The sequence below is a fragment of the Saccostrea cucullata genome, unplaced genomic scaffold (genome assembly GCF_032062105.1).
Source record: "Saccostrea cucullata isolate Sc308-1 unplaced genomic scaffold, CSIRO_AGI_Scuc_v1 ctg14934, whole genome shotgun sequence".
NCBI lineage: Eukaryota > Metazoa > Mollusca > Bivalvia > Ostreida > Ostreidae > Saccostrea > Saccostrea cuccullata.
This window is the reverse complement of record NW_026919186.1, coordinates 1,101-15,027: the sequence shown is the minus strand read 5'-3', so window position 1 is coordinate 15,027 and position 13,927 is coordinate 1,101. Positions and strand designations below refer to the sequence as shown.

The window sequence follows — 13,927 nt, the reverse complement described above, 5'->3', positions numbered from 1 at the left end:
GTATTGTTTCTCAAATGCAATTCAGACTCCAAGGTCAAGAGATGAAAAATCTTGTTACCCAAAAGAAAGCAGTTAATTGTCTCAATGAATATACCAGTGAAATATGAAAGCCCAAGCCCTCACATTCAAACATTATAGCCAAGGTTAAAGATTTTTTATAAAATTTAAGTCAAATTCAAAGTTGGATCAATTTCAAAAGGTCAAATTAAAGATATACAGAGGAATGACTTGTTAGAAACACACATGTAAAATATTAATGCCTTAGCATTTACTGTTCAAAAGTTATGGCAAATTGAGTTAAAATTCAATTAATCAAGGTCAAATGGAAAAGGAAAAAAATATTTGTATCCATGGAAAGGCTTGTCAGAATTAATAAACACATAAACTTAAGTATGAAAACACTAGCACCATCTTCTAGGTTAAGGTATGGTAAATTGTTGCAAAAGTGGATCAAACTCCGAGGTCAAGAGGTCAAATTAGGTGGTCTCTAAAGAAAGGTCTCGTCACAAGGAAGGCACTTGTGAAATATGAAAGCCATACATCTTCAATCAATCAGAAGTTATGGGCAAGTTTTAAGTTTTTGCTAACAAAAACAGACAGATGGATGAACAGGACAAAAAACTATGTGCCCCAAATCTTCAATAAAGGTGACATTCAATTTGGTAATGCATTAATGAAATCAATTTTTTATTCACTTGTTGGGAATGAACTTAGAAAGGGTAATAACAATGGAAGAAATAAATTCATGGAAAAAGAGTTTCAAATGTGGATTTGTTCTCTTCTGAGCTGACTATTTATAATGCATGCATATAAATACAATAATGTATTTAATGTAGAATATCTATTTTAGGTAATAATAAGAAAACATTTGACGAAGAAAGAAATCAAAACTCATGTAGAAAAAGAGAAAAAAAAGCTGAGAGAAAAAGCCAAGACAAAACAGAGGCAGAGGAAGAAGAGGCGTGAGCTGTCTGATACAGAGAGTGAGGAGGAAGAAGAAGAGGCACCATTTAGAACTCCTGATTATGAAGAGTTCTACTTCCCTTGTAATAAATGGCTAGATAAAAAAGAAGATGATGGGACGATTGAGAGGCAGCTCAAGTGTATGAAGAAGCAATTTCACTACAAGGGAGAGGCCAGTCATGGTGTGTCTTCTTATCAAAGATTAAAAATAGCTTCATCATTACTTTTTTTTTCAATTTTTTAATCTCATTTTATTATAATATTAAGATCACTGTACTGCATGAATGACATATTTTTAAAACATAATTTCAATGAAAAAAGTATGCCGTAATTGAATATATGCAAGGAATCTTAACTTTAAAAAAGTTTTGAGAAAAATAACAATAAACTCTCTTTAAAACAGAAGAAAATTCTCCATGTATTTATTTCCTGCTACAGTGTATATTTGTTGTGATTATAGAAGCCCTTAACACAGTATACCAGATCATAGTCAAAACAGGAACAAAATCTTTTGCTGGGACTGATGCCAATGTTTACATACAGCTACATGGAAAGAAGGGCTTAGAAACACCTAGACTACCACTGGATGATGAAAAAAATAATTTTGAAAAAGGACAAACAGATGTTTTCAAAGTGAGTAAAAAGGATTGAAGTATGTTCTGTCTCTATAATAGAAAGAATTTCTAGGATTTAAAGGGGAAAAAATATTATTAAAGTTACAAAGTTTTCATGATTGTAGTAAGACTTTGACTGGAAAAATGCAGTTTTAAATTCAGTCAAGGAAATTTCAAGCCAAAAGTTCAAGCTGACAATAGCATTGAACTTGAAACAAACTTGAAACTGACTGTCTTTCCTTGCCTGCTACATTTTGTTAATGACCAATTTCTTTCAGAGTTTTGGAGTAGATGCTGACATTATAACTGTAGGTCTATGTGGTGATTGTACCCTTTCTTTTACCCAAAGAATTGTTGAAGAATAGTGTGCATGATTTTATTGTTCAGCCCTTAACAGTGCACTTTTCCTTACCCAAAGTACATCATGTCATATTTTAATTGTTAAACCTTTCACACTAGCCATAATTAAATGCAGTAATTTCAAATGCATTTCTATTTCTGAAAAATAATATATGTTTATTCTAAAAATACATTCTTGGTTTTTTAGGGAAAGTCACTTTTTGTGCTAAATAATTTTTTATCTGGAACATAGTTTCTAGCTCTCTCCTTGCACCCTTTCAATGCTCATGGGTTAAGGGTTTGCAGTGACATTGAAGTAATTTTCTAGGTTAAAAAATTCACTTCAAGGTTATACCAGATCTCTGCTTAAATTCTTGATATTCACTGATATACTCAGTATTTTCTCCCTAAATGGCCCAATCTGGCTCAAACTTCACCCATGGATAGCCTGTAAGTAATACGTTTATGGTAATGAACCTAGTTTTGAGATCAAATATTAAGGTCAAAAGTATCTCTAAGAAAAAAATATATTGTCAACTCAGAGTCTCCACCAATAGTCCAATCTGGTTCAAAATTATATCTAACCTATGGAATCCATGTTGGACTAAGGTCATAACCCCATTGCATATTCATTACCATTGAGTGCTTTAATTAAACTTAAAAAAAGAAATGTTCTTCTTTTCAAGTCCCTTCCAACCTAAAATCCTTTCCAGTACCCCGTTCCTTTAAGATGATTACCATTTCAATGATATCTTCTATATTGCAATTTTTTGATTGGAATTTCTCTCCAAAATTAAGATACTCTGTATTTCAAATTCTCTTACAGTATTCCCAAAATGATATGGTATTTAATTGATATTTAAAATCAATGGTAAATTGTCTTTTGGGTACATTTTTATTATGTCCTTACATTTTTTCTCATTTTTTTTACATTTCAAGGCTTTTGGTAACAACAAATTATATTTCCACTTTTGTTCCAAGAAAACTGTAATAGTATTTTTTTAACAATATTTGAATATCATGAAGAATCTACAATAGAATTTATAAATATAAATGTATATGCAAAACCAAATGCAGTAGAGTAGTCATATATATCTATAATTGATATACATGCCTTAATCTACCATTTTTACCCTACAGCTTGAGACAGTAGATGTGGGACCCTTAGCATTGGTGACAATTGGCCACGACGGCTCTGGACCTGGGGCTGGCTGGTTTCTAGATGAGGTAAAGTGTACATTATGATTGATCGTTTTTAAATTGATTTCAGTGAATGCCTCCAAAAATTGCCAAATTACATGTAAAGCAAATTACATGTAAAGCAATTAGATCATTTTTAAGGCCCCGTGAGCCTTTTATGTTTATTGAGACTAACCACTAGTTATTATGTCCTTTCATTTCACCTGTTTTCCATTTGTCTGTTCAACATATTAGGTCATATTGGTCCAGTATCAAGATCATAAATAAAATGAAATTAAGTCGGTTAGCTATAACGAAATTAAATTATATTTTATTAATACTTTTAAAACACTGTTGTACACAGTTTCTCATATATTCATTGTTTTACGACATTCTCAGGTGCGAGTTCGGAGATATATCCAGAAGAAGGAGGCAAAGGAGTACATTAAACGTGGTCGAGATAAGCCGCTTTATGAGGAGAGTGTGTTCCCTTGTAATCGCTGGCTCTCCAGCAGTGACGACGATAGGAAAATAGAGAGACAACTCAAATGTGACCAAAGAACTCTTCATTGCGAATAATATTAGCAGATTTTAAACGTGAAACGTAAACTTTTTTCTCTCAGACTTACATTAGAGGTGCTGGACTTGTCATTACTATAAAATCTGATTTTTTTATTACATTGTATTTTCAAAGAAATTAAATGCTCTTTGGCTTTATTAATTAATTGATAACTTTAAAATATGGTAAAAATAAGTGGAATGTTCGGCATTAAAATTGCCCCTTTTTTAAATGTTAGAGGTACATGTTTCAATACTCAATTATGATCATAGCAAGTTAAAAATTGCTCAGTTAAAAAAAAATTCTTTGTGAACTAAATGTGAAGGAAGCCTTTAAATTTTTTTATGCATATACATGTATATGGAGGCAGATTATTTTGATTAACTAAGTGGTACCAATCAACCTTACGCAAAGGCAGGGAATGGCTTTCCAAATGCCTATTGGATAAAAGTGATGCAGACAGAGTTTGGTCTGTCAAACTGAAAGTGAAGAGTAACCTTTTAAATTAAGAAAAGGTTAACATCAGTTATTTAAATTTTTTCCAACTCAAAGAATGGATTCTGGATCAAACAAGTACATGTAGTTGAAAACCATGCTAGTTCTAGAAGTCTCATCAAATTATCAGAAATCAACAAAAGGATAGAGGCAATTATTTCTTAATTCATTGACAGATTGCTGACTGATGGTAGCAGGTCTTCCATAGAACATCAACTACAAATGTATCAAATTTGATTCAGGTCAAGTCAAGTGTTTTGGCAACAATATCCCTTTCATGATTTTCACCTCAGATCATAACCAGTGGATCTTATTATCTTTTCAGTACAAACCAGTAGAGCTACATTCTCATCAGAGACTTTTCGTTAAAATTAGTTCAAAAGTGTGGCTTTGAAAATGCATTTATTTACACACACAGATTATTTTTTATAAAACATTTTTGTTACAAAAAAGATGATGTTTTGTATATGTATTTTGATATTGACTGTGATATTACGGTATAGTACTGCACATGCAGTGTGCAGGGTTTAGAGCTTCCTTAGTATATGTGCAGTAGAATTTTTATCATATTTTAAATAATTTTAAAATATTCAATTTCTCTAGTCAACCTATCCTGTATATCTACATGTTAGAAACCATTAATAAAGAAGCCAAGAAAAAGATTCAGTTTGTTGTACTGGAATTAAATAATAATATACACTGTATGATATCAATAATGCCACTCTTTTGTCTCTGTAAGCTTTATTTAAATATATAATTATATACAAAGATGAATGAAAACTATTAAAAAAGACAAATTAGAAGGCGAAAAATTGAATTGAATAATAAAATTGTCTTTGATATTTCATCCAGCATATTGTCACATATTGTCACATTGTAATTTTTGAATTTACCAACTGGTAATAAATACAAAAATTACAAGTTGTGATGTATTTTTAGTTATGTCTTTCCTGATATACTTTATTTTATCAAATTTAATATATACAACATTTACTAATTACTACCACCCAGTAAATTTAACATTTACAAAATGACAATATTAATTCGTACATACATATTTAATAACATCTCTCAATTTACAAAAATCTCAAACAGACTAAAATTATTTGTCTACGACATCAAATACTTAGAAAACCAAGGACCAAAAAGAATTTCAACTCTAGCATTTTTAACTTCTTAATTCACACAATGAATATGATACGAATCTATGACACCTAAAGCTATGGGCTTTCTGCCATGTTAACCAATCTCATTTCTGTAAATATATGTATTCTAACAATTTCTACATTTATTACATTTTTCAAACAATTATTTATTTATTTTACTACATATATGTCTTTATCAAAACAGAAAAGTTCATAAAATAATTCTTTAATACGAATACAAAGATATTTTCTTTAAAAAAATAAAACAGATGTGTTCACAAATAACACTTTTAATACTTCTTGCAGAATTAAATGCTGATGGAATTCGGGATTTCCTCCGGTAGAAGATATTCATACCCTCTCTCCAGCTTTTCGTTTCTTTCATGAATCTTTGAACTGATATTTTTCAGATCTTTTCTGAATCTGTAAAAAAAATAAACATTTTCAATTTTATATATATATATTTTGAAACATTGTATGTTGTTTTACCACTTTCGAAAATTTTTCATCTATATATAGATACTTCGCCATATACAGTTGAAGGGATTGAAATTTTGACCTTTGATCAACAAATACAATCTGCCACAGTTGAGGTTGAGTTGAGTTAAGTTGCGGTTGTAAACTTTTTATCTGAACTTCTGTACGTACATTCGTATGTATATATTTACACTTTAAAATTACTTTGTGCAAAACAAAACCACAAATAGTAAAATAGTTTTTTTTTTCCACAAGAATCTACTGGTTCATCGATAGGCGTGGTTAAAAAAATCACGTGCGGGGCGGGACGGAAGGCTAAAACAGATCTTGTAGCCCGTGAACTTGCGAAATCAAGAGCATATAAATTTAAGGAATAACGTCATTTTTTGGGGTTTTATGACAATGCATGACCAGTCGATTGGATTGCGTGATAATCGTCGGCGTTTATGTAAATTATTAAGCAAGCCAATCGACTGATCATAACATGAAACCAAAAAATAATTTCCTTAGATTACTAGAACTCTGATCTCATGACAGCAAGTTACAGGTAACATGTCTACGGATTTCATGTAGTTGTAAAATATATGAGGGATTCTAGGGACCAATATCTGTATAAAAAAACTGTTTATCGACCCAAATTTACACCTAGGGTGAAAATAACAAAAATTCCATCTACAAACATCATGGACAATGTGACTACAAGGACTTTCAATAAACAGGATGTTTTGTAGAGAATTAGCTTACTATGCCTAAATTGTGTGAGAATAAAACAGGAAAAAGAAAGCGTAACAGACTTACGGTTTCTTTAGAAAAAAATGGACATAAACGTAACATTAAGATGCCTTACTCTTCCACAATCGCTACTGCTGGCGGGTCATAAATATAGTTTACTTCAAAGTCCCCGAGAGCGTTAGTACTTCGTTCACTCAGGATCTTCCCGATAATCATAGTCTCCAGAGTGGAAGACCTGTCAACAAGAGCCTTCACTACTTCCTCTTCCTGCAATGGCCTCTAGATCAAAAAAATCAAATAGATCAAATTTTAGTAACCCTGCCGAATAAATAAATAAAATATAAACAAACAAATTCAAAGATTCGTGTTTCTGCGCTTTCGACGTCGTCGTTGTTGGGATGTGATTATTATGAAACATTGGCGTCTGAATTAAGGGAGTGCGATAAGGTGTGGGGTGGGTCGAACTTCTTTCAGTATCAATTCTTTTCCAAACACTACCCGTTACCCCTTTATTGACCTAAACTGCAACGTGTCTGTGTAAAGTAGAGGGGGTTAACGTACGTACGACCAAATTTTCATTGCCTGTGTTATGTCTAACTTTGCTAAAGGAAGTGGGGAGGGGAATAAGCCCCCCCCCCCCGGTTTCGACGCCTATGTGGAATATTGTCTTGTTTGTGTGTCCTGTCTTGTGCATCATTTAGAAAAACTAAACATATACAGTTGTAGAATTTAAAAGTTATATAAGAAAGACTTCAAAAATGTTAAGCTACACCTACACAAAAATCAAGGACGTGGGGTCAAATATCATTATAAAATGTACATGTGAAAAAAATGGCGATAGCTTTGTGTCTTATCAAATCAACTGAGAGAGACTTGAATGCGAATGCAGGTGATGAAGGTATATTGCTGTATATACTAAGGAAAGGGAACAAGACGATTGAAAAGTTAGTCATCTTGTTTGTCATATAGATTGGTTGTTAGATGACCATGATTAATTTACCTTCTTCCTCAAGGAGAATATCTAAATATAAATTTAAAAATACACGTATATATGTGAAACAGATGTGTCAGACTCTGTGGTATCTTTGATCTCAAGCTCACCAGGATATATCGCATCGATTTGAGAATGGAAATAACCATTGTTAAATGACAATACGTCGTCAATATATCTAAATGTGGAGTTGCAGCCACAGGAAGTGTTTTATTTTCTTTTCACGTATAAGGATTTGAGCAAATTCTACTTCTAATGAATACAAAAATAACGGGGCTTAATTGGTACCGATGAGAATTCCAAAAGATTGTTGGAAGACGTGACCTCCAAAAACACATAGATATTGTCAATCAGAAACTCAAGCATCTTCTTGATATCAACTTCATACTACTTGTATATACAATTAGATTATTTTTTAACAAAATAATTTTGCAAATGACCAATGACATGGTAAGTAAATGTGCGGGTTCGATTTTCATTGCAAAATAAAGCAGCTATAAATGCCTGGACTTTAATTGTTGTATAGCAAGTTGAAAAGCGGTGTTTGTTGTTGATTTTGATCAAATGTTGTGATTTCAAATGTTCCACAAGTTCCTTCGAATTTTTACGTATCCACATCTGATTTACACCACTTCTCAAGTATATTGTTGCACAATACTCTTAAAGTCTCTCCTTCAATTCTGTTAATATCATAGTGAGGAGTAAAGAAAGAACCTACAGTAGGTAAAACATTGACAGGAACCCGTTATGTATCTGTGTTTGTAAGGATATTAATGAAGTTAAAGGTGTCATATATATGTTCTAAATTTTGAATTTATCGGGTGGGAGTACTAAATTTTGTGTATTTACTCCCACCCGGTAAATCAAAATTTAGAACATGACAGAAGGTCATAATATATAAATATTGCATGTAGTTGAGTGTACCATTGAAAATTTGCACCCCAAGAAAATCATTGTCAACCGAGGCGCAGCCGAGGTTAACAATGGTTTTCGAGGGGTGAATTTTCAATGTTACACTCAACTACATGCTATATTTATTATATTATAATGAATGTTTTATACAAATACATATAACAGTGAACCATGTGCGCATTATTTCTGCGCAGTCGCTATTTTTTGGAATACCACCCGTCGTCAAGCTGTTGCTACGCTGGAGGGCGTGGCTTCATTATTCAGCGGTTAATAGTGTTTTTTAACAAGTGTTTCTAGACCAATCAGATTCAACTAATTTGCATGAAAGTATAATATTAGAAAATAGCTCTTCAGAGCTAATGTTATTTGTTGATGTATCCGACCTTAATTAAATATTATCTTATCTTATGCGACTGCATGGAATCAAAAATATTAGCAAAGTCACGCGCACTCGAATTAGTCCAAAATTCTCGGAAATGCATATATCTCACTTTTTATTATGGTAGTTTTGTTACTTCATGTTTATTTGTAAATACATTGGTCAGTACCTTATCCTTTGGGGGTATTCCATTCAATTTTGTTGGATAGTTCGGGAGAAATCCATAGGTATCGTACTGTGGAAAGTTGACGGCAGCATGTACTACACTACTGTTGTAAATAACGGAAGTGAACACAAGTATCAAGTCCTCTGCTGAACTGAACTTCCCGTCTTTGAATGGAACGCCCTAATATATATAAAGAAAACTAGGGTTTGTTTCATTGAAAGAAATTGAAACTGGGTACCTAAAGGATTTTAAGGTAACCCCGAATCATTTTTTCATCATAGCTGGGTAATCATAGGAAAATAACTTCAACAATTAAATTTAACAAGAGGCCCACGAACCTAATTTGTCGACTGAATTTCATGTAACAACTTCACAGCAATTAAATCTGGTTCGTGCTTTAATTCAGAGGCCATGGAATTCACAATTTTGAAAGAGGCACCGTTGCTTATCAAACTATACACTAAGCATGCTTACTTTGGTCAAATAAAACCCAGAGGTAGACGAGTATAACAAAGAGAAAATGCATTTCCACTTTATAACCAGTTGTGCACCGAACTCCACAGGAACCATTGAACCCGAAGTCACGTATTTCGAAATTTTGGAAATTTTGATATAAATTTGATTTCATCATTTATGGTTGATTAATACCAAAGAGCATATTTCAAAGCATTGATTTATTTTAAGACAATATACCCCCATACCCCTAACCCAGGGGCCTTGAAATTACGAGGTGAAAGAGGTACCTTTCTTCATCATAAATATGTACCAAGATCATTAGCATAATACCCATGAGCAAAGGGAAAAAATCAAAAATTTCATGCATTTTCACAATATAATCATATATACACCTAACACCAGAACCCTTGACATTCACAAATTTGGAAAAGGCATCCTTTCTCATCATAACTTTATACATAGTGATTTCGTTTAATATCAATGTACCAGGATCACGAAACAGTCTTAGACTTAAGTAACGTTTTACTAATTTTAGTAAAACATGAATATTTTGACTTAAGCATAAGATGTTTCGCGACCCTGGGGCCAGGAGCAAAGACGAAGATTTTTCAAGAATTTATATCAATAGACATATATTACTTATAATATAATATAACACTAGAACCACTAGCCCTGGGGTCATGAAGTTCACAATTTTGGCAGAGGCATCCTTATTCAAAGTAACCGTCTACTTGGTTAGCTTATTCCATACACAGGAGCAGAGAGGAGAGGAATTTTAAATAATGTATTTTCACTATATAATCAATAGAGCTAACACCATAACCCGGATCAAGGGGCCATGGAATTCACAAATTTGGAAGAGGCATTCTTGCTCATTATATAAACCTGGTTATAGTTTATTTAATATCCAGGAGCAGAGAAGATTTTCAAAGAATTCATGCACATTAACTATATAACCAAAAGAGCACCGCCTTAACACTAGAGCCCTTGATCCTGGGACCATGAAATTCATGAGGCATAACAACGTACTTGGTTAGTTTATTTAAAAAGCCTGAGCAAAGAAGGCGATTTTCAAAGAACTTATGCATTTCACTAAATAACCTATAAAGCCCCGCCCTAGTACTAGAACCCCTACCTATAGATTTCACAATTTTAGAAGAGGACTCAATGCTGATTACAAACATGCTAACAGTTTGACTTATTTAATGTCCAGGAGTAGAGAAGAAAATTGCATTGATTTAAGTGGTTTTTGCATTACCCCTCAGGCCCAAGGGGTGCAAGGACCTTGAATTTCACGATTTTTGTTCCCCTTGACGTATATAGATGGTTTTTACCAAAATTGGTTGAGTGGTTGCAGAGTAGAAGCTGAAAATGTTTAAGTATTAGCGCACGACAGACGATGACAGACAAAAACAGATAACAATAGGTCACTTGAGTGAACTCAGTACCCGTGAATATGAAGTTTACAAGTCTGATAGAAAACACCCTCTAACTTTTTATAATAGTTGTACATATTTTGCCTGTCAAGTACATTTTACATGTACCCAGGAACAGAGAAAGCATTTACTAAAGATTAGAATACGGTCTTCCTATATAGTCAGAAGAGTCTCACCCACGAGATCCCCCGAGGCTTAGCCATGCATTAAAAACTTTTGGTGGGGTCACCATGCTCATCGTTACCATGTAAATATTGACTGCTAATAAGCAGTTGCAGAGAGGATTCAAAATAATATATTAAATTTTACATTGCACATGTTTAATACATCTATAATATATAGAATAACCCTCCTTTCTATTTTAACCCATTGGGCCCTGAATTTCACAGTTTTGGTAGAGGAATCATTACTTATCATTTACTTAGTTTGTTCACTAATCAGACCCTGATGCAAAAATGATTGCAGAAAGAAATACATGTCCAATGTTTTATTTTAGCAATGTCACACTAAACCGTACAATAGAAACCCTGAAATGAGGCCATGAATTTCTCTATTTAGTTGATTTTTATGGTCTTTATAGAGAAGAACCGGAAAATGTGCACACGATACACAGCGCCATGCCAGCAATCTGATGTTGTTGGGTTTTTTTTTCAGATAATAAGGAGAGGTCAATTTTCGCAGACACCATACATGTATAACACGATTATCCCAAAGATGTGCAATGTTATCAAATATATTATATTTCACATTTGAGAAACCTTTTTCATAATAATAGCTAAATCTGATTGAAAACAATAGCATTGTTACCAAAATTCCGCAACATTCTTCACACTTTGGCATTGTTAATTCACGTCCAAAGTTTTGAATTTCAGCATCGTTGTTAATTTCATCAGGTGTATCTGTTGTATAAAAGAAAGCTAACATTACAATTAAAAGAATACATATGACTCAAAATTAAGTTACAAATAAAAAAGTGTGATATCTACGACTATGTTTCTGTTTCTTAACTTCGAATCTCAGTCAATTGTTTTGTCTTTTGTTTGATCTAAATATTATCCTAAAAATTTATTTTTAAAACCAGATAAAGGAATACGCACCGTAGTAGAGATGGACATACTTGGTGACGTAATTTCGAATAGCCTCAAACAATTCAAGAGTATCGTCACGCTGATAGAATGTTGGTAGAATTTTTCCATCCTTGCAATATAACTGTCAAAGTATGTTTCAAACGAAAGAATTTTAACATTTCAATGCGTAAAACAGATTAAATTTAATTTACCTTAGGTATATAAAATTCTATGTGAATTCCCTTAAGCACAATTCCATCGATTTCTATGACAGGTGCATGGACATGCTCATTTTTACCCGTCAGTCAGGTTTAAAATGACATGCCGTGATGAATAAGGCTAAAATATTTTATTTTTTTCTGTACAATTACACTATATATTGAGATAACGTTAGCTCGACATTATTACAGTGTACATTTAAAATACGTGATATTGACTTTATCTGTGTAATAGGTGATGCCTTTATAAAATTACAGTTAAAACTATTTTTTTATATTTCAAAATTTAAGGAAAAATGTATGAAAAAAATTAAACTTTGGAAAAATTGTCTTTATTACGTTGGCATATTGTAGAGGAGCCCGGTGACGGAGTTTGGTATATTGGAACGAATGACACTGTAGTTTTATGTGGCACCTCCACAGGCACTTGTTTCGGAAATAAAATTTTAACCCATATTTGTGTTATTATTATAATACTATAGGTTAAAAATTTATTGCCGAAACAAGTGCCTGTCGGCACCTCTAAATAGAACGTGTATCACGCCAATGTATTAACTGCATCTTTTTATAAATATTGCTGAAACAACTTTTATGTTTATTACTCTGTGTAGCAAACAATAAAAAATTTTTAAATATAATTTGAATAGAAAAGTGGGCTGCTTATGGTGACGGAGTTTGGGTACTCGGGATATTGACCATTTCTGAATTGTGCGTAAATATACTTGAAAATTAGAAAAATGACTGAAAGAATTTGGCACGGATTTTCTGCTGCAAATTTGCCAAAATCGTGTTAAAATGTCATTTAATAAGGTCAAAAATACTCCTAAAAACTAATGAAGAAAGAGTAATGATGTTACAAACCCCTCTTTCTTTCAAAAATTCTGGATAGGTTCCTTCTACATCCATTCTCCAAGAGGTCAGCCTATTCCAGCTCAAGGTACGCAAGGCTTGTCTATGTCACAGCGGCCTATGCAAGGTCAATTAATATATAGTCAAACTATGTCATGTCAACCAATGTCAACTCAAATAGGTCAGCCTATCCCAGATCAAGGTATGCAAGGCTTGTCTATGTCACAGCAGCCTATGCAAGGTCAATCAATATACAGTCAAACTATGTCGTGTCAACCAATGTCAACTCAAATGACACCTGGTCAACCTATATTTGCACAACCAATGTCGACCCACTCAGTGCAAGGTCAACCTTTACATGGTCAACCTATCAGTACCCAAACAATGTCCACCCCCTCAGCACAAGGTCAACCTTTATTAGGTCAACCTATGCAGAATACATATGCAGACAAGAACATGCAAGGTCACATGTACATGCAGGGTCAGCCTATTCCAAGTCACCCTGTTCAAGGATCTTTATGGTCGGGTCAACCAACATTGATTCAATCCAGTCAAGGTAGGATTATGCCATATCAGTATACCGTACCCATGGCAACTCCACACAGTCCTCAAGGTATGTTTCCATCTCAATACCCTAATGTACCATATCAGGCAATGAACCAGCAGTATTCTCCTATACCTCCAGTGTCACAAGTATATGCTAACCAATGGATGCCATTTAGTGGGATGCCGTTTTCGGTGCCCCCACCAAGCATTCCACAAGTAAGTCAGTTTCAAGGTTATGGTTACCCATGGCAACAAAATCCAGGTAATCAAATGCAACCAAACCTTTGGAACATGGTACAACAAAATCCAGGTAATCAAATGCAACCAAACCTTGGGATCATGGTACAACAGAATCCGGGTAATCAAGGGCAACAACACTGTGGTAATATGGTGCAACAGACTCA

General features: G+C 33.4%; 2 protein-coding genes across 2 annotated transcripts; one reads left to right on the top strand and one right to left on the bottom strand.

Annotated features, from left to right (window-relative positions):
- Nucleotides 1–850: 850 nt before the first annotated feature.
- On the top strand, nt 851–3,674 carry LOC134281772 (lipoxygenase homology domain-containing protein 1-like; the record flags this gene model as incomplete). Its single annotated transcript, XM_062764203.1, has 5 exons — nt 851–1,145; nt 1,424–1,596; nt 1,856–1,885; nt 3,057–3,143; nt 3,495–3,674. Coding segments are annotated over 5 exons (765 nt in total), but the record flags the coding sequence as incomplete, so codon positions are not given.
- A 1,888-nt stretch (nt 3,675–5,562) lies between these two features.
- LOC134281761 (allene oxide synthase-lipoxygenase protein-like) lies at nt 5,563–13,134 on the bottom strand. Its single transcript, XM_062764195.1, has 7 exons — nt 13,127–13,134; nt 12,990–13,059; nt 11,941–12,052; nt 11,651–11,742; nt 8,955–9,131; nt 6,619–6,782; nt 5,563–5,717 (listed from the first exon to the last, which is right to left on the bottom strand). The coding sequence occupies exons 1-7, from the start codon at nt 13,132–13,134 to the stop codon at nt 5,603–5,605; spliced, it is 738 nt and encodes a 245-aa protein (XP_062620179.1). The 3' UTR covers nt 5,563–5,602.
- Between the last annotated feature and the right edge of the window lie 793 nt (nt 13,135–13,927).

What these genes read in the sequence shown, in the direction of transcription:
- LOC134281761 (XM_062764195.1), bottom strand. An exon ending in AATTTTTGAAAGAAAGAGGG is followed by an intron (nt 12,053 to 12,989) that starts GTTTGTAACATC and finishes ATACTTTGACAG; the next exon opens with TTATATTGCAAGGATGGAAA. An exon ending in GAATACCCCCAAAGGATAAG is followed by an intron (nt 6,783 to 8,954) that starts GTACTGACCAAT and finishes TTTTTGATCTAG; the next exon opens with AGGCCATTGCAGGAAGAGGA.